Source organism: Bison bison, unplaced genomic scaffold, assembly GCF_000754665.1.
Source record: "Bison bison bison isolate TAMUID 2011002044 unplaced genomic scaffold, Bison_UMD1.0 scf7180017864250, whole genome shotgun sequence".
Lineage (NCBI taxonomy): Eukaryota > Metazoa > Chordata > Mammalia > Artiodactyla > Bovidae > Bison > Bison bison.
In genome coordinates, this window is record NW_011494822.1 from 351,891 (window position 1) to 378,440 (window position 26,550).

General features: G+C 47.5%; 2 protein-coding genes and 1 long non-coding RNA gene across 4 annotated transcripts in view; 1 reads left to right on the forward strand and 2 right to left on the reverse strand.

The window, feature by feature from the left end:
• ROPN1L (rhophilin associated tail protein 1-like) overlaps positions 1–15,822 on the reverse strand; it is a 19,859-nt gene extending 4,037 nt beyond the window's left edge. Inside the window, exons 1-4 of one of the 2 annotated variants that reach the window (XM_010847524.1) lie at positions 14,895–15,822; positions 14,408–14,581; positions 8,031–8,154; positions 6,692–6,853 (exon numbers count right to left, since the gene is read on the reverse strand). In XM_010847524.1, the coding sequence (XP_010845826.1) occupies positions 6,692–6,853; positions 8,031–8,154; positions 14,408–14,538 (417 nt within the window). In that variant the 5' untranslated portion in view covers positions 14,539–14,581; positions 14,895–15,822. The remainder of the gene's footprint in view (positions 1–6,691; positions 6,854–8,030; positions 8,155–14,407; positions 14,582–14,894) is intronic. The other variant, XM_010847525.1, reaches the window with a different exon arrangement.
• Positions 15,178–16,782, forward strand: LOC104994074. Its single transcript, XR_825909.1, has 2 exons — positions 15,178–15,426; positions 15,765–16,782. It is a non-coding gene; the product is annotated as an uncharacterized LOC104994074 (long non-coding RNA).
• A 3,546-nt stretch (positions 16,783–20,328) lies between these two features.
• The window catches only part of MARCH6 (membrane-associated ring finger (C3HC4) 6, E3 ubiquitin protein ligase), a 62,615-nt gene continuing 56,393 nt past the window's right edge, over positions 20,329–26,550 (reverse strand). Inside the window, exon 26 of the mRNA XM_010847538.1 lies at positions 20,329–23,991. Within this exon, the coding sequence (XP_010845840.1) occupies positions 23,901–23,991 (91 nt within the window). The 3' untranslated portion in view covers positions 20,329–23,900. The remainder of the gene's footprint in view (positions 23,992–26,550) is intronic.

A 26,550-nucleotide genomic window follows, 5' to 3' on the forward strand; every position in this document is an offset into this window, starting at 1 on the left:
ACGCGAGCCTCTGGGACAGACCAGAGCCCTCCAGGGCAGCTCCTGAGGGAATGAAACGTGGGCTATGCTCACGAGGAAGAGAGAGCCAGGAAAACCCGGGTGGCCAGCTGCTGAGGATAGTCCCCCAAGGTGGGGGCGAGGCAGCAGGTGGAGGGGAGGTTACAGGTAGACCGAATGGATCAGAGCAGCAGCCATGTGGAATCGAGTCCCGCGGCTCAGGGACACGCAGAGGGCCGGGGCCAGGCCTTAAACACAGTCATTATCCGGCCACCACCCAGCCACACGGCTCCTCTGAGGCGCCAGTCGGGTGGCGGCAGAGGTCTGGTTCTCACCCAGAGGCTCAACTATTGGAGGACCCACTGCCAGCTTCCCGAGGGGGTGGGAAGAACTCACTTCCTGAGGCTATAAGACCACGAGGGGGACTGGCCTCTGGCCAGCTGCTGGCCAGAGCCCCCCTGAGCTCTGACGGGCTGCTGAAACAGGCCCTGATACAGGGCCTCCCTGAGGTCCTCTTACTACACACCAGCTTCGTCAACCACCAGGGGCTGGACCAGGGTCTCACAGTGAGCATCAGAGAGAAACCAGTGGTGCTTTCCACAGTGGGAGGAGCAAGGCAGGGGCACCGAAATGTGCCCAGAAAGTGCTAACGGCCTGGCATCACCACACAGCAGGAACCCTGAGAGATGGACTGGGCATCTCACTCACTCCTCATGGTGACCGTGCAAGATGGGGTCAAGGAAGCCGAGAGGCCGGGTCACTCGCCCAGGTGAGCCAGCTGGGACGGGAATCCAGTAGTCGGCATCCTGAGCCCAGCCCTGACCAGCACATCCCACCTCTGGGCTGGCTTGGGGAGCAGGTGGCAGGGGGTGACACACATCGGCCAGGGGTGAGCCTGGACCATGGGTGCACACTGCCCCCCGCCCCCGCCAGCTGCTGGGACTCGGGGTGTCTGCAAACCACCACCGTCCACCCCGACCCCGACCGATGGCCCCCGCTGAGACAGGATGCTGGGGGTGAGTGGACAACCCCACAGTCCTGACGTTTGCCCAGCTCTGGGGGTAAGGGGATGCTCTAGTTAGAAACAATGGTGGCGTTCATTTATTCATTTCTGCAGGGACCACCGCACGCACCGTCTCCCCGAAAGACCGTCCCCAGGGAGGACTGGGTGAACAGAGAGTTGTGTATTTTACAGGTTCCCTGCTTGAAATGTCTCAGAGACTAGTCGCTCTGTTAGATCCTGCTGTTTGAGCCCACACACCGGATGACAGTCATCGAGGCGGGGCTGGGGGCCTACAGCAGAGCTGAGGGGTGGAGGAAGCTGGCATGGAGCCAGAGCAGACGCTCTTCTTCATGAATGCTGCTCCAGCGCTTCCGAGGAAGAGGTATTTTAGGGGGAAAAGAAAAATGCATCCAAACACGCTGGCCTCACTTCCCCCGCAAAGATGCGATGACATTACCGGTGCTAACATTTCCGACGCAGACTCGCAGCAGTTTCTATGTCCACAAGGACTCATTAGGCAACGTGCCTGGCTTGGGAACTCTGTTCCCTACAACAGCTCTCTCACCCTAAGGGTCGTGGGTCCTAAGGCTACTTGCTTGCCAGCTACAAGGACCCATCTCCTGGGCAGTGGCCCCACTAACCCGCTGCTCGTTATTCTCTGGCTGGTGGTTGGTCCAGGAGGTGGCGGCTGCAGTGTTGCCAGCCCAGCGTGCACGCCTGAAAGTGTCAGTTGCTCAGTCGTGTCCGACTCTTTGTGACCCCGGGGACCATAGCCCTCCAGGCTCCTCTGTCCATGAGATTCTCCAGGCAAGGATATTGGAGTGAGCTGCCAGTTCCCTCCTCCAGAGGATCTTCCCGACCCAGGGATCAAACCTGCGTCTCTAACATCTTCTGCGTTGGCAGGTGGATTCTTTACCGTCTGAGCCACCAGGGAAGCCCGTGCATGCCGAAGCCTCATCTCAGATGCGAGTGGAGACACAGAAGAGACCTGGCCTCCCGAGCACCTGCAGTGCTGGGCCCGTGGGTCCCTGCAGTCTCCGAGTTGCAGCTGCTGTCCCGACGACACCTCGATCCACCTTATCACCCCCACTGGGTCCCTTTTAGCTGCAGGGAATGAACAACATGGACCACACTCTGCCTGACCTTTTGAACACAGTCAGGACACGGTGGGGGCACTCGCTCCCGCCCTGCGGCCAGAGCTCCGGGGGGACACCCAACTCAATGTCGGGCAGTGGCACTGACCCCCAGGTCTCATTTTTAAAGAAGCGCCCCCCACCCCGTTTCACTTCCTTTCCTCACAAGCTTCCTCATTTACAGCGCGGGCCTGGGGCTCGTGGCCAGTGCCACGTTCTCGGATGTGAGTGAAGCCGGTGCCTCGGGCTGGAGGGACAGAGGGGCCAGCACGCCCAGCAACTGCTGACCCCACCACCCCCGGCCCCACAGAGTGGACGCTCAGCCGGGGTGCAGTGGGCAGGGGCAGCTGTCTCCTAGCTGGGAGGCAGTTGGTACATGAGCCTGTGGCCTGAGGCTCACAGGTGAGCATCTCCAGACGGGCTCCGGAGGCCCCCCTGGGAACCTGAACCAGGGGAGAGCACGGCCTGGAGGGGACCAGACGGGTGCTCAGAGACACCAGAGCCCATGGGCGGCCCGCAGCTGGGCGGGACAGGGGCCTGAGGCCTCCAGGGTGAATGCTGTTGGCAGGCTGGCACACAGTGTTTTAGGGAGCAGATCACCTTAGGACAGGGCTTTCCTGGTGGCTCAGACAGTAAAGCATCTGCCTGCAACGCGGGAGACCCGGGTTCAATCCCTGGGTTGGGAAGATCCCCTAGAGAAGGAAATGGCAACCCTCTCCAATATTCTTGCCAGGAGAATTCCATGGATGGAGGAGCCTGGTGGGCTACAGTCCATGGGGTTGCAAAGAGTCAGACATGACTGAGCAACTTCACTTTCTTTCTTTCTTTTCACTTTAAGGGTATAAAACGGTACCGAGGGGAAGGCCGAGGAGTTGTCACTCTCTGGGGCGTGTCCCAACGGCACACTGCCTGGGCTACAGAGTCATCACAGGGGTCCCTCCCCCCACCGTGTCCACCAGGAGCGGCGGCTCCGGAGCCTGTGGTCTGAGTTCGAATCCCACCCCGCCGCCTCCCCCTGCCCTCCACTCCGCTCAGCCCTCCAGCCCACAGGTTCCTAGATCACGGCTTTCCTCAGAGGGCTGCTTGGAGGATTAAAGAGAAAACAGACAAGGGCTCCAAACATTCCCACACCCGGTGAGAAACACTGGAGACGACGGTCATCCATAAGCAGTACGTCCAGATGACACACGTATATTTTCAGCTGTACACACGGAGGGACACTCCCATGAATGAGGAAGTTCAAAGATGAACCAGAGTTGGAGGAGTAGTTCGTCACTGCACTTTTCTCAGTCCTGTGCGGGGCAGCTGGGAAGGTGGATTTGGTCCACGACGGTTTTGCTCTTGTTGTTCAGTCGCTCAGTCGTGTCCGACTCTTTGCGACCCCATGGACTGCAGGACACCAGGCCTCCCTGTCCATCATCTCCCAGAGCCTACTCAAACTCATGTCTATCAGATCGGTGATGCCATCCAACCATCTCATTCTCTGTCGCCCTATTCTCCTCCTGTCTTCAATCCTTCCCAGCATCAGAGTCTTTTCCAGTGAGTCAGTTCTTTACATCAGATGGCCAAGTATTGGTGTTTCAGCTTCAGCATCAGTCCTTCCAACGAATATTCAGGACTGATTTCCTTTAGGATGGACTGCTTTGGTCTCCTTGCTGTCCAAGGGACTCTTAAGAGTCTTCTCCAACACCACAAGTTTGAAAGCATCAATTCTTCAGTGCTCAGTCTTCCTTATGGTCCACTTTCAACTTTTTCATATTATAAAAAAGATCTCCATACTTAAAAAAAAACAGATGAAAAATGTTGACCCACCTCTTAGGACATTGATGGGACAGCAGAAATGTAAGCTGAAGGTCACAACACAGACTTGTGGTCATCTCACCCAGCGATCATGCACCTTGGGAGACAGGCCCTCTGCCCATGGCCGAGGCTCCTGGGGCAGAGCCCCCTGATGCTCTTGCTCCCATGCCCTGCCCCCAGTCACATCTGAAGCTTGCACTCGAGAACCAGAGCAGCACTTGGGGCTCAGAGGATATACCAGATGTCGCCCGTGGGGTGTCGAGATCCCCTGGCACTCAGAGCAAAGCCCACACCAAGCTGCAATCGACAGACATCCATGGAAGGAATGAGACATATGGCTTGGAAATCTCAGAGAAGGTTCCAGTCTTTGCAGAGGACTCAACCCATCCAACTAGAGAGACTCCAAAGAGATCCTGAAAAGCCACAAGCCAAGAGACACCACAGGTGGGGCAGCCAGAGTTGCTGCGTCACAGTGAGGCAGAGTGACCAGATTCCAGCTTCACGGCAGTCCTGCGTGTGCAGAAGTGGACTGCAGTGATCCACGAGGAATTCCTCCTCCTCATCCTGCTTCAGTTCTTCACTGGCTCCTTTCTGAACGTTTCCTTCTTCTAAGCATAAAGACAAGTGCTAAGGTGCCAATCTGCCTGAAGAGCCATCTCCCGGAAATCACAGCGCCAGGCTTTTGGGACGTCTCCAAGCTGTCCCACCAACACGGGCATCGGTGGGTCAACAGAGCACAAGTCCCCTTGGGGCTGGCCCATCACGGCCCCCGTGGCACACAGCTAGCCCTGCCCTGGGTTTTTTGGGGGGGGCAGGCCAGGACAGAGAGGGCACCCCAGGCTCTGAACTCTGCCTGGCAGAGGAGCAGGGGACTTTCGCACCTGAACCCCCTCCCCAGGGTCGGCTCCCTGCAGAGAAATAGGAGAGAGTCAACGGCCCACAGCAAAGACTCAGGGCCCAGGTGGCTTAGTCAGGGGCCAGTGCCGGACCCCCACAGGCTGACGGGCTGACGGGCTGAGCGACACGTTAAGGGAAGAAGAGAGAAGCGAGCGTGCTCTTTCCCCGTCACTTGCCCAGACTTCAGTCCGGAAGGGAAGCTCCATCCTTAACAAATGTCTCCATCTAGCGTCACGCCTCACACACGGCTAAGAGGCCTCCTCTTGCAAAACACGAGCTGGTCTGGTTTGAAATCTAGCGCCTGATTCTCCTGATTTGGGAGGGAGCAGTTACAAAGATGGATTCCCCCAAAGATGAAATATTCTGATTTCCCATCTTTATAAAAATCTAAGCCTCATAAACCAAGTTTAGAGGAATAAACCATCAAATCAAATATTAGGTATTCATTTTATGTTATTAAAATCTCCCTTTCCAGGAGCTCCGGATGAACAAAGCCACATAAAATTTCCTCCAGTAACTAAATGCATCTTTGTCCTTCTCAGTGACACCCCGCTGTGATTCTCCTCAGTGGCCTCGGAGCCCAGAGACAGGTGGCAACTGGGTATGGGTTGTCCAGCCCAGGGCTGACGGGAAACACCACCTGTGGGCATGGACACCACAAAAGGGAGCAGCCAGCCTGACTCCTGACTTTTCTGGGGTTTCCGAGTTTCTCACTGGGGCCATGAACAGAGGTGGTAAAGGGCACGATATTCGCAGAGCAGGCACTACATAGCAGAGGGGTGGGGCAAATGAACCATAGCGTCTACAGCCAGGCAGAGGAAAAAAATCGAATTTGGAATCAAAGAAAAGTTCCAGAAGATTAGTAACAACATAAAGCTAAAACCAGCTAAAATTAAATCAAGTATCTCTTGGGGGTCCATATGCGCTCAACGGGAAGCAGGAGCTCAGGGCAGCCGAGGCTTGACGCGGAGGGCAGTGCAGGGATAGGATGGAAGGTTAGCTGCAGGCGCTTAGCTGTCAGTGGTCCTGTGAAGTAGTGTCAGACGAAGTACTTCTAAAGAGTTAAAATGGAATCAAAGAGGCTTGTGCGGGGACCCAAGATGAGGGTGCCCCGTGAAGCAAGGACTAAGGAGTAGCCAGGTATGTGCTCTGGGGTCCAAAGACTCAAGGGACGGGGTTGCACGCCTGGTCTCCGCGGTAAAGGGAGCTGGCTCTCTTCTCAGCGCTTTTCTTCACACACTGAAAGTGGACTTGACCCCTGTGTTTCACGTGGCGACTCAAATTCTAGAGCTGAAGACAGGCTCTAGATTTCCAGCCCTTCCCCACCAAACCCACTGCCCTTCTCAGTTCACAGACTGGAGGGATGTCTGTGTCTTCGGTCCTAAACCCGTATGGGTTATACTTCTTAACATCAGCAAGATATCTGCTTTAAGTTACTAATAATCGATTTTAACTGCTGTAAGTTACTAATAATAGATTTTAACTAAAATAGAAGATAATTTTATTCCTTTTTGTACAGGAGGGAAACCTATCAATTTGTCAAATGATGTATAGTTTAATAAAAGTCATTGATGCATTCTCTTCTAAACACTAAACACATTTTCACAGTATCTACATATTTTATCTACTGTTAACATCTTTTATATTGAGGCACTCATAAGTATTTAACTTCTGTAAGTTAAAGTAACTACAAGCCTAAAATATAATAAGCATCTGAAAAAAATTGCCTAAGACAAAATGACTAAAGTCATGAGAGTTACTAAAGTGAGAGTGTTCTTACAGTTGCTGAAACACCTAAATTATTTGGATGGTAGGCCCATGATCACTCAGAATTATTAATAGGCTATTTGTAGGTACGTACCCCACCAAGCATGCTGCATCCAAGTGCTAAAAATTTTATCCACTCGATTTTGTCTTCGCAAGGATCCAGCTGCAGGAGAGCTCTGAATTTTTCTACAGGCAGGCACAAATTTTTCCATTTCTGCTCAAGATCTGCTAAGTCCACATATTCCTTGTGGCTACACTATTTGGAAAACACAGCATGACATAACCGATGTTAAGTTGAGGACCCAAGAACTCACATAATGCTTTCGAAGACTTAAATAGAGTACCTATCCCCATTCAAAGATGAACTCTGAATTCACTACACCGTTAGCCCACCACTAGGGGAGGGGAGGGGGGTTGGGTTGTGTGTGTGCCGTGGGAGCTGGGGTGCATGAGCAGGGAAGCGGAGGGCGGGGTGGTACTGGGAACTAGAGACTGGCAACAAGTTACCTCTTGAGAGAAAAAAGGACTGTGAAGCGAACACGGCATCATGTTACGACTTAATGAAATGAGCACACGGACGTGAGGAGCCTGATTGTCTGTCTGTCTGTCTGTAACACTTCACAACACAAATAAACTTCAACAGACCAAATGAAATCCAACTCTGCATCATGCTGACAGTTAAACGGGAGAAATTTTAACCCAGAAAATAAATGTATTCCTTCTACTATTTTAAGACAAGTTGATGAAAAATAGGTGACTTCTGTGATCTGCTAGCAGTATTCTGCATGGAAGAGCTTTGAGCAATTTTCTCGTGTCTTTCCCCAGATTACCTCTCCCTTTCTGTGGTTATTCGCTTTCCCTTAAGCAAGAAAGCCATGGGAGATCCCATGTGTAGAAGTCAGCACCCTGGTCAGGAACACATAATGGGGACAAGCTACTTTAAAACTCAGGGCTCTACCACTGATCTCAGTTTTGGCAATACGGCCGGATCATTCCGATAAAACACACTTTCTACGAACTCTGCAAGTGAGCTGGTGGGTCTCGAGGGCTTTCAGGAGGGCTAGAAACCAGATACCCCTTCAGATGAAGAAGGTGGCAGCTTATCACGTTTAGCATAGTTTTTAAACTCATATTTCAAAAAGGATCTTGCAAACCCCATATCTGAAATTCCATATTTTCAAACCTTTCTTTTTGGTCCAACAGCCTCTTGCATCTTAATGCAAGTACTTAAAAAAAAGAAAATGTATGTCTATATAATTGTGAACAGTGATCTTGGGTTCTTTAAACCAGAGGAAGGTCACTGAATTCAAGATTCCCTCCTTGAGAATAAATTTCAAAGGTTCCCTGCAGGGGACACAGGGCTGTGGATAGATGACCATGGAGGTCTTGAAGCTTTATCTCAAGCTCAGCTGACTGATCACAGACTCTGATACCTGCTTATGCAAAACTTTAAGGAGTCCTTGAGTCAGGCCTGTGTCTGTTTTCTGAGTGGCCATGGGCATTTCGATTCTGTCCTTCACAGGCAGTGGATCTCCTCTTGACAAAGCTGAAAAATACCTGAAACAACAACAGACATCTCTGAAGCTTCACCGACACATGCTGTTGTTCAATCGCTCAGTCGTGTCCAACTCTTTGCAACCACATGAACTGTAGCCCTCCAGGCTCCTCTGTCCATGGGATTCTCCAGGCAAGAATACTGGGGTGGATTGCCACTTCCTTCTCCAGCGGATCTTCCCAACCCAGGGATTGAACCCACATCTCCTGCACTGACAGGCGGATTCATCGACACACAAGCAGCCCTCAAATTCAGGCACTTTCATCACCGACCCCAGAGGGAGGCCGTGACGAGGGAGGACCGGGCTGGGGCCCCTGGCCTGGGCTCCCCTCTTGGCTTCTCCACTCAGCTCTTGGACTGCACCTTCTCCTGTGCCTCAGTTTCCCTGTCTGCACAATAGGGACAACGGCAGCTCCAGACTCAGGGACCCCCCGGCTGGCACGCCTGGGGGTCTCCAATAACAGGTGCTGCTTTTACCAACCAAACACCCATCCAGGCCAGAGACGCTGCCAGAGGAGGTGGAGGTCAGGGCCCCGTATGAACTCAAGTGCAAGGTCGCGTGCAAGGTCATGCCACTTGGACAGCTGCAGACTTGGCCCTGCCGCTTTTTGAGGGGCAGGATTTCAAGCATCTCTGCCTATTCGGGTCTGAGAAACCCCCTGGAGCAGGGAAGTCACCTGATTGGCTGAGTCAGGCGCTGACATTCCCTACCCTTCACTTTTCCTGATTGGTACTTTTTTATCCCCTTAATTATTCCTTTCTGGGACGTGGATATGGCTGCTAATCCTGGGAACAAGCAGGGCGTGGAGAGAGTTTGGGGCAACAACTCAGGAAGGGGTGCACATCGAGTTTCTTGTGGGAGGGGGAGGGGTGCCACGTGGGGTCTCTGCAAAACTCTACCCCGGGGCGTGTGTCAGTGCAGACCGGCTCCTGAAACAATGCCATTTGCTGCCCACATCACTCTCCCACCATCAAAGAAACGATATGCCCAGGAAAATAAAACACCAAACCATCCAGGGTCACAGGAATAATATAAAAGATATGAAAAACTGTGGTTACCCAAGGGGAAATGTGGAGAGAAGGGATAAACTGGGAGACTGACATACACCCACTACTACATAAAAATATATATAACAAGGACCTACTGTATAGCAAAGGGACTCTACTCAGGATTCTCTAAGAACCTATAGGGGTAAAGGGTGCTTCCCAGGTAGCTCAGATGATAAAGAATCTGCCTGCAATGCAGAAGACCTGGATTCGATCCCTGGGTTGGGAAGATCCTCTGGAGAAGGGAATGGCTACCCACAACAGCATTCTTGCCTGGAAAATTCCTTGGACAGAGAAACCTAGCAGGCTATATAGTCCACGGGTCGCAAAGAATTGGACACAACTGAGCAACTAATCGGAGAAGGCAATGGCACCCCACTCCAGTACTCCTGCCTGGAAAATCCCATGGATGGAGGAGCCTGGTGGGCTGCAGTCCATGGGGTCGAGACTGAGCGACTTCACTTTCACTTTTCACTTTCATGCATTAGAGAAGGAAATGGCAACCCACTCCAGTGTTCTTGCCTGGAGAATCCCAGGGACAGCGGAGCCTGGTGGGCTGCCGTCTATGGGGTCGCACAGAGTCAGATACGACTGAAGTGACTTAGCAGCAGCAGCAGCAGAGCAACTAATACAAACACATACCTACATATGGGTAAAGAATCTTAAAAAAAATGGATATATATATAACTGAATCACTTTTCTATACACTCGAAACTAAAAAAGCACTGTAAATAAACTCTATTCCAATAAAAATTTTTAGATATGTGAATAATTAGAAACATCTCAGAACATGTAACGAAGTGTAGGTAAATAGACATTCAACAGACTAAAAGGAATTTTATATCTCACACCCTTTTTCTCTCTCCACCCCTCAAATTCAATTTTGTTTTCATGCTTTTAGGACAAATACAGTCATATTTCGTTAACTTGATAGTTTGAGGGAAAGTTAAGAGGCAGGCAGCTGTGAGTTAAACAAATGTAGATCCGAAGACCTAAAGGGCCAGGCTGGGGGAAGGGTGCTTCATGTGACCATGTTAATCCTAATTGGGGTTTTCATCTATTGTCACCCTGCTTATTTAACTTGTATGCAGAGTACATCATGAAAAATGCTGGGCTGGATGAAGCACAAGCTGGAATCAAGACTGTAGGGAGAAATATCAATAGCCTCAGATATACAGATGACACCACCCTTATGGCAGAAAACAAAGAAGAACTAAAGAGCCTCTTGATGAAAGTGAAAAAGAGTGAAAAAGTTGGCTTAAAGCTCAACATTCAAAAAACTAAGATCATGGCATCTGGTCCTGTCACTTCATGGCAAACAGATGGGGAAACAATGGAAACAGTGACAGACTTCATTTTGGGGGGCTCCAAAATCACTGTGGATGGTGACTGCAGCCAAGAAATTAAAAGATGCTTGCTCCTTGGAAGAAAAGCTATGACCAACCTAGACAGCATATTAAAAATCATCAGTTTGCTGACAAAGGTCTGTATAGTCAAAGCTATGGGTTTTCCAATGGTCATGTATGGATAAGAGGGTTGGACTATAAAGAAGGCTGAGTGCCAAAGAATTGATGCTTTTGAACTGTGGTGTTGGAGAAGACTCTTGAGAGTCCCTTGGACTGTAAGGAGATCCAACCAGTCCATCCTAAAGGGGATCAGTCCTGGGTGTTCATTGGAAGGACTGATGCTGAAGCTGAAACGCCAATACATTGGCCACCTAATGCAAAGAGCTGACTCATTGGAAAATACCCTGATGCTGGGAAAGATTGAAGGCAGGAGGAGAAGCGGGCGACAGAGGATGAGATGGTTGGATGGCATCACTGACTTGATAGACGTGAGTCTGAGTAAGCTCTGGGAGTTGGTGATGGATACAGAGGCCTAGCATGCTGCAGTCCATGGGGTCGCAAAGATTCAGACACGACTGAGCGACTGAACAACAACAACCCAGATTATTCCTCATCAGCCATCAGAGCAGGCCCCAGGTTTGGGGCAGCCTCTAGAGCATTGCCCCCTCCCCAAGAAGGCACGGGCAGTGCCTGGAGGCCCCGTTGGTTTTCACAGCCGGGGCTGACTGGTATTACTGGCACCTGGTGGGTGCAGGTCAGCAGGCTGCTAAGGGCCTACAATACACAGGACAGCCTCACACTCCCCCAGGGAGCTTTTGGTGACTGCAGCCAAGAAATTAAAAGACGCTTGCTCCTTGGAAGAAAAGCTATGACCAACCTAGACAGTGTATTAAAAAGCATCATTTTGCTGACAAAGGTCTGGATAGTCAAAGCATCATCAGAGCCAGGGTGGAGGAGGCCTGCTTGAGCGGCCAGGCCAATTTATGTCACAGGCACAGAAGGCACATGTGAGCAAAAGCCTTTAGGGCTCAATGACATAATAAGGTGCAGCCAATGGGCTCCGGAATCACAGCAGAGTCTGGGAGCCAGGCTGGCCCACCTTTGCCTCCTGACAACCTCGTCTGACAAGAACCCTCCCGTGAGTGCCTGCTAGAGCCTTCCGCAGCAGTCATTTCCCCATGCATCCTGGCTCCCTGCTTGGTTTCTCGTCGTTTTTCCTTCCTATCGTGGTCCTTGTGTCATAGGCTGTTTCCTCTCCTGCCTTGTCTTAACCCCAATTGCTACAAAATCTTTCAAAGACCACTTTACGTTCTCCTGAACAACATCTCTGCCTAACAGATTCTGTTCTGAGTGAGCAGAGACACGTGAACAATGCCTGCTTTTTCTCCTCAACTCCAAAATTGTTCTTAAAAATGAAATTAGTGGCATGGAACATTCAGAAGGTTCTTGATTAAGCCTTTTCAATTAAAGTGAAGCTTAAAAGCGCTGCCTCTAAAGTGTTACCAAATATAACATTCCAAGAAGAAAAAATAAATAAATCTTGGAAGGTTTGGTAAAATATGAATAAACTCTTTTGAAACAGCTGTATCTTTTATTTAGGCTTGAATAATGGTTAAAACCAGAGTCCACAGACTTCCCTGGTGGCCCAAGGGATGGGAATCTGCCTGCCGACGCAGGAGACACGGGTTCAGTCCCGGGTCTGGGAAGATCCCACATGCCACAGAGCAACTAAGCCCATGCACCACAACTATGGAGCCCATACTCTACAGCCCAGGAGCCGCAACTACTGAGCCCAAATGCTGCAGCTACTGAAGCCTATGCGCCCTAGCGTCTGTGCTCTGCAACGAGAGGCCACCCCAGTGAGAAGCCTGAGCACAGCAACTAGAGAGTAACCTCCGCTCTCCACATCCAGGGAAAGCCAGTGTACAGCAACAAAGACTCAGCATAACTAAAAAGAAAAAAACAGATAAATAAAATGAATTATTAAAAAAAAAAACCCAGAGACCACGATTTTGGGCAAGAACCTTGAAAGAGTCTTTCAGAAGCATTTGTCAGAGGTAAAGTACTGGTTAACCAGCAGCCTCGTCTGGTAGGAGCAGTGAGGGCCCCAAAGATACCCTGGCCCTGATCCCAGAAGCTGCAGATCTTATTTTACATGGCAACAGGGAGTTTGCATGTATTTTGAGCAAATACTTGCTCAAAGTTTCTCATGTATTTGAGAGAGGATTTTGAGCTGGGAACACCATCCAGGACTATCTGGATGGTTCCTAAATGCAATCACAAGTGTTCCTAGAGGAGGGAGGCAGAGGTACATGTGAGAACGCCACAGTGCTGGCGATGGAGGAAGGACCCAGGAGCCCAACAACACAAGGAATGCAGCTCCAGAAGCTGGAAAAGGCAAGGGGAGGGGTCGAATTCTCCCTAGAGTCTCCAGAGAGAGCAAGTAAAAGTCAAAGGTGCTCAGTCGTGTCCGACTCTGTGACCCCATGGACTATACAGTCCATGGAATTCTCCAGGACAGAATACTGGAGTGGGTAACCTTTCCCTTCTCCAGGAGATCTTTCCAACAACCCAGGGATCGAACCCAGGTCTCCCACAGTGCAGGCGGATTCTTTACCAGCTGAGAGCAAAGCCCCAGCAATATCCTGAGTGTAGCCTGGTGAAACTGAATTTGGACTTTCGGCTTCCAGAACTGTGAGAACAGAGATGTTTGTTGTTTTAAGCCATCACATTTGGTGGCTATCTGTTACAGCCGTCCTAATAATAATTCACTTTGGTCATACAATTCATAGAGAAGTTCAGCAAAATTTGACACTCTCATTACTAAAAAAAAAAAAAGAATAAGTTAAATTTCTACTGATTCTTGTGACCACAGATTTGAGTTTCTGAATCTGAGTCTGTTTACTGCAAAAGGACAAAGAGCTTTCCTGTAAAAGCATCAGGATGTATTTTAATGATTCTAAAGTCTGCTGGGGCAAAGAATCCTCCTACCAAAGTAGGGGACGCAAGAGACTTGGGTTCAATCTCTGGGTAGAGATCTCTGCCTGGAGAATAAACGGCAACCCACCCCAGTATTCTTCCTGAAAAATTCCACGGACAGAGGAACCTGGTGGGCTACGGTCCAGAGAGTCACAAAGAGTCGGACACAACTGAGCAGGGCTGAGTGCGCATGCTCGCACACACACACACACACACACACACACACACACACAAAAGGTCTGTTGACTTGTGACTTTAAAAGTATTGATAATCTGTTCCTGGAAATGGTTAGAATGTTTGCTGCAAGAAACTGTCAAGTCTCTTGTGCTGTGAACTATGATGGACAGTTTAACCTTACTGCATTCTTGGGATGTTTACTCTAACTGGAGCCAGTCCCTCTGGTTCCAACAAACTCAACAAGTACCTAATCCTGGAGGATTCTCTGATGACAAGGAACATAAGCGTAAGATTTCTCTTTGTAAAATCATTTCACAAGTAAAATAAAGGGACTGTGACAGTTTGACTTTTATAACACAATGCAAAACCTTTTTATCCCGTGTTATTCAGTCTACCTGCATAAACACCACTCTCTAAGAATGGAGGTGTCACTACGTAGATAAATGGGCATTGTGCAGTAATTTCTGGTCTCATGGTCAATGAGATTTGATGTCATGGTCATCATGGTCTCATGGTCAATGATGTTTCCTAGACAGATATTTAGGTGTAGATGCCACCGATGTTAAGTTCTATCGGTACTCGGTCTGTGTCCTGAGGGTTGGACCACTGGTCCAGGTAGGAGGGTTCACTAGGCACGATTGGACATGCCGACGGGCCGGCTCTTGCAGGTGCTGGCCCAAGGAGGGCTGGCCCAAGGAGGGCTTACCCCGCGGACCACTGGAGCACGTCGGCGGGCTGGGTGCGGATCGCAGCCTTGGTGAACTGCTTTAGGATGTCCGGCAGCTCGGGGGGGATGTGGATCTGCTGCGCGCAGAACATCGTGTCGGGAAGCGGCATCGCTCTCCGCAGACCAGAACCAAGCTGGAAGAACCAAGGTGTGCTGAGGTGGGGGAAGGGGGAGAGGAAGGGCGAATCGGTCAGCCTGGGGCGCGCGGGAGACGTGCCTGCCAAGGGGCTCCGGGGCCGAGGTCCCAGGTCCCGAGTTTAGAGCCTGGCCGGGGCCGGTGGTCTGGGGGGTGTGGGTCCCGGATTCGGAACCAGGTCGGGGTCCCGGAGTTAAATTGGGCCAGGCCAGGCCGTCCGTGTCTCCCTGGGTTTGGAGTGGGGCGCGGACTGGGGCGGGGGGTCTCGGGTTTGGAGGCGGGCCAAGGGTCCGAATTTCCGAGGCGCGGGCGGCGGCGAAGGGATCTTACCGCTCCTCCGCAGGCTCCTCTGAAAATGAGGGCCAACTGCCCTTCCTAATTGTCGCGCAGCGGTAACCAGGCAACCGAGACGCGCGCGTGGGCTCCGCCCCTCTGGCGTCGCGCAGGCGCACACGCCTCGAGCCGGGATTGGCCGCTTGTGCTGGTCTGGTGTCGGGGGAGCGATGTGCTTGCGCAGTCTGGCTTCGGCGCCCGCTTTGCGTAAACGGGTAGTTTACAGATGCACTAGCGGAACATTTCAATTAAAATAAGAGGACGTTTGGATCGATTTCCCACTACGAACTGTGAGCGGCGAATTCGAAAAAGGCCCTCCTTTCCTTTGCACTGGCTCGGTGAAGCTTTGGAACGAGATGCCTCTTGGCCTCCGTGGAAGGAAGCCGTTGAGGTCCTGGGAGCTGACATGTGCCCGCGGCCCGAGACTCCCTGCGGGAACCTAGCCCCTGGCCGTTTGTCCAGCACGTGTCTGACCTCCACGCCTTCGCACGCGCTGTTCCCAGTGGCCCGGACCCAGTCGGCACCCTCGGTAAACTCATTCTTCAGATAACGGTTTAAAAGTCACTTTAGAGAGTGGCAGTTTCCAGCCGAAAGATTTTAACTTGTTTTCCTAAATAAGATGGTGGGGTTGAGCCGATCTAATTGGGCCTGGGAGAAAATAAGTTACTTTTTTTTTTTTTTCCCGATACGATAGCTTTGGGGTCCGAGGGTAGGAGAAACTGTTCCATTCTGGTGGCTGCTGACTAGGGTAGCATACAAGGTGTGAAGCCTAGTTTCCGGGTCTCCTGGCTGGCTGCTGCAAGGTGGCCTTAACACCCACACTGGGAAAAACAGGCCTGAGACCGACCTCTCCTTTCCCGCCTCCAGGCACGAAGCCGCTGTTGCTGCTGCTGCTGCTAAGTCGCTTCAGTCGTGTCCGACTCTGTGCGACCCCATAGACGGAAGCCCACCAGGCTCCCCGTTCCTGGGATTCTCCAGGCAAAAACACTGGAGTGGGTTGCCATTTCCTTCTCCAATGCATGAAAGTGAAAAGTGAAAGTGAAGTCGCTCAGTCGTGTCCAACTCTTCGCAACCCCATGGAGCCTACCAGGCTCCTCCGTCCATGGGATTTTCCAGGCAAGAGTACCGGGGTGGGGTGCCATTGCCTTCTCTGGGCACGAAGATGAAGACCTGCTAAATCAATAGACTGAACTATATCCAGGAGGGGCCACCGACAAGCCCTCCTTCCTTCCCTAGAGGCATGAGGCCCCAAACACAACTCCTCGACTGGGCAACTTAAAATGAAGCCTACCTGGCAAGTGAAGACACACGATTCGAAATTCAGAGCACTTGCAAAACTGAAAATAGGCACTATTTAACGTTATGGGAAAACAAGGAATTTCATACACTGAGAGAGAGAAGTGTTAATGGGGCAACGTGGCACTTTAAATATGTTTGATGATTAGCAGTCTTCTAGGAATTTATCCTACAGAAATACTAAGTAATATGGACAAAAATGTTTACTGTAGCATGTAATAAAATGAGTTAATTCTTTCAGAAAACTTAAATCATAATCTTATTCACACAATGGAATACAATACAGCTACAAATTTTTCAATGGGACAGCTACTTATGTACTGAGATAAAAAGATGTTCAGTAATATGAAGGGAAAAGAAGCACGCCACAGAGCTGCCCAGGGCTCATGCCACCTGACACAGGTATTGATAAAAGTACCTGTGGACACATGCTTACACAGAGTCTGGAACAAACACCAAACTACTGACAAGTGCTTGCCTCTGGAGGATGGTTTTCAGATTTTAACCATATATACATTATTTTGATTCTGATCCATTCATTTACTTAACAATATTTACTCGATGCCCAATATGGCCCAGTCCTGAAATAGTTAAAAAAAAAAAAAAAGTAAAATGAAAGTCACTCAGTCGTGTCCCCATGGACTGTACCCCACCAGGCTCCTCTATCCACGGGATTCTTCAGGCAAGAATACTGGAGTGGGTAGCCATTCCCTTCTCCAGGGGATCTTCCCGACCCAGGGATTGATTAATCTGGGATTAATCTCCTGCATTATAGGCAGATTCTCTACCATCTGAGCCACCAGGGAAGCTGTGTAGTAATCCCCAAATAGTTTTGGGGTTTTTTTTAATCTCTGGGGCTTATATTCAAGTGAGGAAAAACATGCAAGTACAAATGAGATAAGTAAACTGTACAATATTACTAAATATGAAAGAGAAAAAAGCTGGAAACAGGAGTGCTCCAGTAGCTACAATTTTAGATGAGACTCCCTAAAACAGACATTTTAGTGTAGAAATGAGGTTGGGGAAAGCTTGGATATTAATGTATGGCCAACAGCAAGTGCAAAGGTCCTGAGGTCTGACCTGTTCTGGAGAAGGGGAGGCTGCCTGGGGACTGGTAAACACAACGGGCAGGGGTGATGGTGTGAGCCTGTGAGAAGTTCTCTTCTGATTGCGTCTATCTTCTAGCTGAAATAGGAAAACCATCAGCCAAAAGTCTGGAAGGAGGAGGAGGAGGTGCTTTAAAGAAAGAGAATGTATGAAATGGTCCACTGGCGAGAATGTATGAACATACTACTTTTTAAAGTAGAACTGTAATTTAACATGCAGCAAACTGCACAACTCGTTAAATTCTGACATGTCAAACCAGAACTCCATCAAGACAGCAAACATCCATCACACACACACACCCTCCCTGCCCCATTTTTTCATGCACCTTTGAAACCCCTCAAATCCCTCCTTGCCAAACCCCACTCCCACTGATCTGCTACTTACAGATTTCTGTAGGTTACATTTTCTAGAATTCTATATAAATGAAAGCATACATTTTTTGTCTTGCACTCAACATAAGCATTTTGAGGTGTATCAGTGTTGTGTATCAGATAGTGAATTGCTTTTTGTTGCTGAGCAATATTTCATTATATGAATAATCATTTATCCACTTACCTATTGATGGGCATGTGAGTTGTTGCCAGCTTTGGGTTATTACAAATAAAGCTACTATGAACATTCATGTAGAACTCTTCATACGGACTTTATCTTTTGGCAAATAACTAGGAGTGTTAAGTATATGTTTTAAGAATTGTGCAGCTATTTTCCAACGTGGTTGTACCATTTTACATTCCCTCCAGCACAGTATGAGTTCCAGTTCCTCCACCTCATCAGGATGTGGGATGGTGTTTTTTAGTAATAGGTTAGGTATGTAGTGGTGTCTCACTGTGGCTTTAATTTGCACTGTTGTTCAGTTGCTCAGTTATGTCTGACTTTTTGCAGACCCCACAGATTGCAGCATGCCAGGCTTCCCTGTCCTCCACTATCTCCCAGAGTTTGCTCATGTCCATTGAGTCTGTGATACTATCTAACCACGCATTTTACTTATGGCTAATTCTGTTGAACATCTTCTCATGTGCTGACTTGTCATCTATGTAGCCTCTCTGCTGCTGCTAAGTTGCTTCAGTCGTGTCTAACTCTGTGTGACCCCATAGACGGAAGCCCACCAGGCTCCCCCGTCCCTGGGATTCTTCAGGCAAGAACACTGGAGTGAGTTGCCATTTCCTTCTCCAATGCGTGAAAGTGAAGTTGTTCAGTCATGTCCGACTCTTAGTGACCCCATGGACTGCAGCCTACCAGGCTCCTCCATCCATGGGATTTTCCAGGCAAGAGTACTGATATAGACTTTCTAGTTAAGTATTAATTTTGCCCATTTTTAAAATAGGCAAATAGATTTTACTGCTGAGTTGAGAGACTTCTTTACTCCAAATGCACTTCATCAGAAATGTTTTGCAAATATTTTCTGCCACTCCATGACTTGTCTTCTTGTCCTGTAAACAGTGTATTTCAAAGAGCAGATAAAGCCCAATTCATCAAATTTTTCTTCCAGGGATTGATTGTGCTTTTGGGGTTGTAACCAAAGGCTGAAGTTTCCCCTTTGTCTTCTATAAGTTACACAGTTTAGGGTTTTACATTTAGGACTGTAATCACTGTAAGTTACTTTTTGCAAATGTTGAGACATGGATCAATTTTTAATCTTGTATCTGTATGTCCAATTACTCTAGCACCATCTGTTCACTTTTGCACCTTTGTCAAAAACCAGACCACGTGTGTAGGTCTGTTTCTGGGCTCTTGTGTTCCATCACACATTGGATTTGTGCAGCTAGAAGAAGGGACTGATCATTTTAAGCAAAGAACCAATGAGTGAATGAATGGGGCTCCCAGGTATGAAGCATCTTGTCCGAGAGTTACAGAACAAACATGGAGGCGCAGAAAGGCTGGGGCCCTGTTACATATATATGTAAAGAAAGAAATTTCAAAAAGATGATGCTTAAACAATGTACAATGGGTTACTAAGTACTGACATACGGACAGTTGTGGTGCCACGTGGGTCTGCACAGAAGTCGACCGCACGAGGGTGTAGAGGAGTTGTGGGTGTGTGGGAGCTGGGGTGCTATGTTCACGCGACAGTAATGAAGGATGCAGTCAACTCATCACAGACTTCGCCAGGTGCGTCCTTGCTCTGTGTTCCTCCTGGCGTTTTACTCATACCTGTAATAGAACCTTTTGCTCATTTTTTCCTGTTCTTTTACATTCTAACTGGGCTCCTTGAAGGTAGATCCCATACTTCATTCCGCTATGGTACTAAGGACAGTGCTGGAAACAAGACAGATACCACAGTAAATGAGGGTGGCAGTGGGGTGAGTGTTACCTCCGCAGACCGTTATGGCACTTGTGATGTGGGTTCCGTTTCAACAAGAGTGGCTGCAAGTCACACAGTGAGGGGGAGGGAACTGATGACCACTTACTGAGATTCAGCGCACAACATCCTCTGCTGTGAAATTTCAACTTCACAGCTTATACATACCCTGTGGGTCAAACAGCATTTCACCTACCACTACTGCATATAAAATACACATACACTTGATTTTTTTTTAAAAAATCATAGAAAACAAAACAAAACAAAACTGAACCTAGGAAAAAAGGAATTTTGTCACAAAGGGCACTTTAGTAACCCTCACTGCGGTCCTTTCCTTTTTCTCCGATACACATGATCAGTATGTGTGGTGGACTTGACTGGCTTCATTCCATCCAGATCTCCACTAAGAGCCCACCTGGGGAAGCTTCATGCTGGGACCCTGCAATGAAGGCTCGGAGCTGGGCTTCACTATTCCTGGTGAGGATGGTCTGTAATCACAGTGGAGAGAGAGGCAAGGAGGGAGGGAGGGTGGCCCTTCTGCAACTATACTTTTAAATTCACCCTTAAAACAGACTGGAGGGGCTATAATCACATGTTATTTGAGTTTTCTCTTTCATAATTATTATATTTTTAACGGTCTGGATTATCTGCCTCTGCCAAATAATAATGCACATTTCTGTAATTCTGAAGCAACCATGCCACAAAGCACAAATAAACGAACCAAAAAGCTAGACTACAACTAACATTTTTATTCAATTTTGTTCTCTCAACTCAGAAGGCAACAAAGGACCACATAAAAAAGGGAGCACTTTATGTACACATAAAGTTGGTCTGTGTATCTGTGTTTAGTAGAAAACTGACATCCCAACTACGTAAATGTTCTATTTATTGAGCTTCTACAACAGTAATTTCTAGGCCCTATGGTCATTACATTTTCATTTAAGGTACTAATTTCATGACTACAAAATGAGGCACTCATACAAAACAGATGGAAATGAAAACAGATGTATCCTATCTTCAGGTTGCATTAAATGCCCAAGATTTTGTTGGGGAGCATCTGAAAGAAGCCCTTGTTTACTCATGATGGCTGTTTTAAAAATGACAGAGGGCAGTAACGGACTGAAAGGAAAGCATCCGACTGCAGGGCAAGCTCATGAGGAGACACAAGGAAGTCAGAGAGTCTTCCCAAGTCAGGCTTCTCCTAGTGCTTGTGCTAAGACATTTGTTTTCTTCTTGAAGGCGACTGAACAGGTAACATTCTTAAGGAGTATTTTAAACATAATCATTTAATTTTACAATATAAAACATTTATCACAGTAAGAGAGCTTAAAATATTCAGTCCTGAAAATGAGAATAAGTAGCTCACTTGAACATTTTAAAAATGCCAATGTTCTTACACTGGTGCAACATTCTTCAGAGTAAGTAAATGAGTGAGTAAGGGTGTGTGTGTTTTAAAAAGTCATTAATTCATCCTAAATTCAAGAATTACAGTTTAATAGTAGCATTTTGCCAATACAGAAAGGACATACCATCTAGGAGCAAATCATCTGAGAAAAAGTTATTCTCTAGTACTTGAATAAGGGAAAGAAAAAACACAAGACAAGAATCCACAGTAATAACAGTTATATTAAATGTTGAAATAAAAATTACTTTTCATTTACATCTGGAATTGAGATGTCCAATCTCCATTGTTTTTCCAGAGAACTAACAGGAAAAAAAAATCACCTAAAAACATGGAGCTTTTTTAAGGCTAGCTATACACAAACTTCACATTGGCATTTTTTTCTTCAGCTTTCATCTCAACTATTAGTACTTAATAGTAGTTTAAAAATCAAACATAATTTGCTAATAATGAACAACTGCACACTTCCTACTGTGACCATTTGATAACTGGTCACGTAAAACTAACCCCAAATGTTGATTTGTCTTCAATTTATAAACAGGAAAAGTAAAGCAAAAAGGTCTTTCCTAATGAACTTCCTTGAAGACAGTTTTAGCCCAATGTAAAATGATGCAGAACTAGACTTTTTTAAAAAAAAATTCTACATGAAGAAGGGTAGCAATACTAGCACTTTCTGAACTAGAAGTTTAAACATTTATAATACTATTAGTTAATAATAAAATCTTGATGCTACCCAAGTAAATAGTATGCCAGCAAATGCTTTCTTCATGAAAGTATTCACCTCACTGAAAACAACAGGACAAAGCATAAATGAAACCCAGGGGAGACCTTAAGTAAGAGAAGACAAAGGGATCTGCCAGTGAGATGGAGGGCTACTTTCTGGCCATTCTTTTTTTCTTTTCTTTTTTTTTTTTTTTTACAAAATATCTGATAAGATTCATTTAAAATTTTGTAGAGTAACAATTTTTATCTATTGTGGTATCTGTCTAGATTTCTTTCTGGCAAAACAGATAAGTGTGTTCCAATAACTTTGTATCAAGATCTACAAATTCTCTGAAAAATTTAAAAAGAAACAAAATTAACATAATCAAAGTTATATGCCCAATTTGATCATGTTTTTCCCCAAAGAGAACAATTTATATAGACATATACCATAACAAGTGGCATTATGTTTAAAAAAATGCTCCTAATTTTTACAGTAGGACTAGATTTCTAAGTGAAGGTAGGGCTAGCAAAGACCTTATTTCAAACATGAGAAAGGGCCACTACAAAGTGTGGAAACTGTAACACTGAGTCCTATGTCAAGCTTTTTCTTTTTTTGATACTGATGTTTTAAAGTTTTCACTTACAACTTCAGGAAAAATTGCTGAAATATGAAACAATCAGAACCTGGTGCTTTTGATTTTGGTAGCTTATGTTTGGCTGACTCTCATACTTTAAAAATCCTTGGATTTAAGCATATAGGTTTTAATACTATATGGGAACTCTTTTATGGTTTCTTAAGACCTTTGCTGATCATTTTCTCTGAGAACTTCTAAGTTATCATTCATAAAACAAACACTCCCCTTACAATATATCATCACCATCAAACACTGGGATTACAGGCCCGACCACTCTCTCTCTCCACTTCTCACTTGAAGCTTTGGTTATACGGGAAAACCAAGTCTCTAAGTGCTCTGCCTTCTGAGATTTTACAGCACGCTTCCAATAAAATACACTCTGCACTCCTATGTTAAAAGGCCAGCATGGCCAGCTTCCTCCTGGTCAAATAAAATCAAGCTGGTTTTACTGACAGTTTTATTCTGTAAACAAAAAGCTTCAGAAACTTTGGAGAAAAGCACTGGCCCTAATCCTCACCCAGGGACGTGCTCGCCAGTGGGACCTGGGGCTCCAGCCAGTCTCCTCTAATCTAAGCCCACAATCTAATGCTATCAACCTAAGACCACAAACCCTGGCTACACTGGACAGACATTCAGTATGTCCTTATTCCAGGAAGATGTAGGATCACTGGTGATGTTATTTTCTTAAGATTTATGATCTTTAGTGACTCCTGGCCACTGCTGCCAAAAGGACAGCTGTGTGTGGGAAAGCGGAATTGGGGGACCTAAGGAAAAAACTTTTGGACTTTGTTTTTCCTCCTAAGTGTAGACATGCCCCTAACAAGCACAAAACCCCAACTCCCGATGCTGATCACTAGGAATATTAAATTATCAAAATTAAAAATAATTTCCTCACCTAGCACAAGATACTATACAATATTACAAACACAGACATATGAAAAAAAATCAGGCAGTAGAAAATGTACAACAGCTTTGGTGTTATACAAAATAACTTCCAAAAACGACTGACAGTGAAGCACAAGTTCATGTTTCCTTACCACAGACACTCACTGTTGACTTCTACTTGTTTCCTTTTACGTTCTTGGTAAGGTCTGAACAGCCAGGACACACAGAACACACAGTTCACTTAAAAAGAACTGCAGGAACACCAGGACAGTGTGCTCCAAAAGACGTCATTAACAAGTCTGCCTCTGCACTACAGCTCTGTGGCACATTTCCTGTCAAGATCACAGCAGGTCCAAAATAAAGTGACAACTAGATTTAATAAATTAATATACATTTTGTTTAAAGATGTACAATGCACATTCTGTTTAATCCAGGGCTCTAGGGTATCCAGGAACTTCTATTTACACATGTACAGACCTCGGACAGCAGTGATGTCAGAAGATGCAAGGGTGGCAGGGTCTCGCTGCTGCTCGCTGAGTGCTGAGCACACAAGTCAAAGACACCTAACTTAAAAACAACGCTGAGAGATCACTGGGGAAATCTCCAGAGAGAGAAGTCCACAAAAAAGGACACGTGAAGGCAAGGGGAAGGCCAAGGTAGTGGAGACAACCACTTTATTCTTGGGACGACTGTGGAGGTGGTGGTGATGTGCCTTGTTTGCCGGATTTCCGTTCATAGTTCACGAGGCGCTGGCCCACAAGGTACCTGGGTTGTAAAAACAGGTTGGTTACTCTCTTCTGTCATCTTCCTTACTAAACATCCTTCCTCGGGGTAGCCAGTGATACATTTTTAAAAATGTAAATCACATCACTTCACTCCCTATTAGAACCCTTCAATACTTAGGGAGGTAGAATGGGGGGTCTAGAATGACCACGAGCACAAAAGCAGGCATTTCGTAGCAAGCCATGTGGCTTATGGGAGACAGAGACTCACAGGTCAGTGGCCTCGGATGCTGTGCGATGGAGAATACGCTCTGGTCCACAGGCCAGGGGCCCTCAGAAACTGAGCCCTGGAGGCCAGAGGTAGGTAAGGTCAAGTACACTTACTCAGGGGATTTATGTCTTACAGATCATACAGATCATATTCTACAACACAGGTAAGTGGACAGATCTGAAGAAATGGACTGGAAATATCACCGGGAAGCTGGGTAGGGAGGAGAGTCAAACTCTGAAAAGCTCTAGCTCTGAAGAAAAGGAGAAATCAAAAGGCAAAGTCTTCAAGGAGGTCCAACGGAGAAGCGTGTGTGCAAGGGACAGAAGGTAGGAGTTTATGGTCCAAGAAAGAAGACTAACTGTCCGTAACCTGTGCGATGTGGTGGCAGGGAGGTGACGACAGATGGAGCAGGGCTGCAGAGATGGAGATGGAAGTTCCTGCAGTTGGAGTGACGAGGCTGGAGTCCCCTACCAGGGACAGCGTCCCCGTAACAACCGCAGGAGCTGGGGAGAAGGAGCAGGAACGCGCCTCTCCTGGAGGCTGACCCCAGGAGAAAAGTGGGTGCAAAGCTGATGGCAACAAGCTGGGCCAGGGGTTGGGAACAAGTGCACCCACTTGGAGTCAGCAACAGGGATCCAGAAGTGCCCAGCAGGATTTGACCCGATGGTGTGAGCGTGGGAGAGGGAAGCTAGCCCGTGACAGGGCACTGGGCACTGCTGCAGCCAACAGCAAGCACACAAAAGCCCGAGGGACGGAGGCCTGGCATGTGCTGAGGACTCAGGACTCAGCAGCTTTTCTTCTTCACCATGATTTTCTCCACCCTGACTTTCATCTTATCACTCTTCTACCAACACATATGCCGCACAAGGTGCTCTGGCAGTTTATGCCAAGGAGCTTATTAAAAACATTCCACTAATCCTACAGCTTCTTTGTCATGAGCTCACTGTTTAAGCCCTTTCTTTTTGTCCTCCTGATTATTTTCTGAAGGTAACCATTCCTTATCCCACTGTTCCCCAACCAAACAGTGTTTTTTCAAACTGTGAGGATTTTGTAAATGTTTTAGACAATGCCAACCTAGTAGTACCTGACATAATCCATAGGGCACTACCTGACACACACCTGAAGTTCAAACCATATCAAGATATCAAACACACAGAGAAAAGCAAAGTAAACGTGCCCAGGACCCAAAAAGTAGGGGCAGAAAAAGACGCCTCTGAGCCCACAGGCAGTCCTGGTACCCTCGCCCCCCACACACAGAGGCAACCTCGGCGCCTCCCAGGGATCAAGCCCTGAGAGATATACACTGCAAACAGGATGTGGCCTCCATGGCGCCTGCACAGACAGACGGAGGGGAAAGACAACAGAGTGCGCTGGGCTGCGGGCAGCTCCTTGAGGGCGTGTCTCCTGTGTGTTACTGCAGTATTACTGCACTGCCAAGACAGGGGAGGTGAGACAAACTGACTTTCAGCACTGAATCGTGCTGAAATCGTGCCAAACCCCTCCCCATTCTTTCATGGTTGACAGAACTTACACTCTGACTCCCTAAGAGGTCTAGTGTTTACATCATCAGTAAGTCATTTGGAGAAGCCCTGAACACTCTAGATTTCACTCTTTAAAAAGTTACTCTTAAGTAAGAGTCCTCAGAGTAACAAGGTGACCAAATAATCTGTTGTCTAAAGCTGGCTCTCATGACTAAACAGGAGCCGGTTCGGGGTGGGGGTGGTGGGGGCCGGTGGCCGCTAACAAAGACACGAAGGCGGCACGTGTAAACTGGGACTCTCCCGGGCAGACGAGGACGGAGAATGACAGACGCACTTCCTCTGTGAAACAACGTTAAAGCAGAAGAGGATTCCGCCTTCCAGTAGGAGACAGAGGGTCAAAGGGCTGTTACCCCAGAAGGGGTTTTCGTAGAGGGCAGGTAGCACGTTTCCTCAAAAGACAGCGCAGCACAACACTTTAACGTAACCTCAACCTCTTCTCTCAGCCACAGGCAGAGTAACCCACTGGCCCGTGGCTACAGGAAGGGCTTAGGCACAACTGCTAGCTCCTAGTGTAGGTTTCTTTTTTTTTCTCTTTAGGTTTCTTATTTTTTATCTAAAACTACTTAATATACTGCCAGACCAAGACATCTGAAAACAGACTGAAAAGTACTTCAAATGGACATTAAAAAAAATCTACCCCCCCAAACGAGTTTCAGTCTTTTTCATCTCCATCAATAATTCTGTATTTTTGGTTGTTTGATCCAAGCCAAGTACTTAATAACTCTCTTTTTTACTTTCTACACCCAACCTGTTAGCAAATCCTGTTCATTCTACCTCAAAATACATCCAG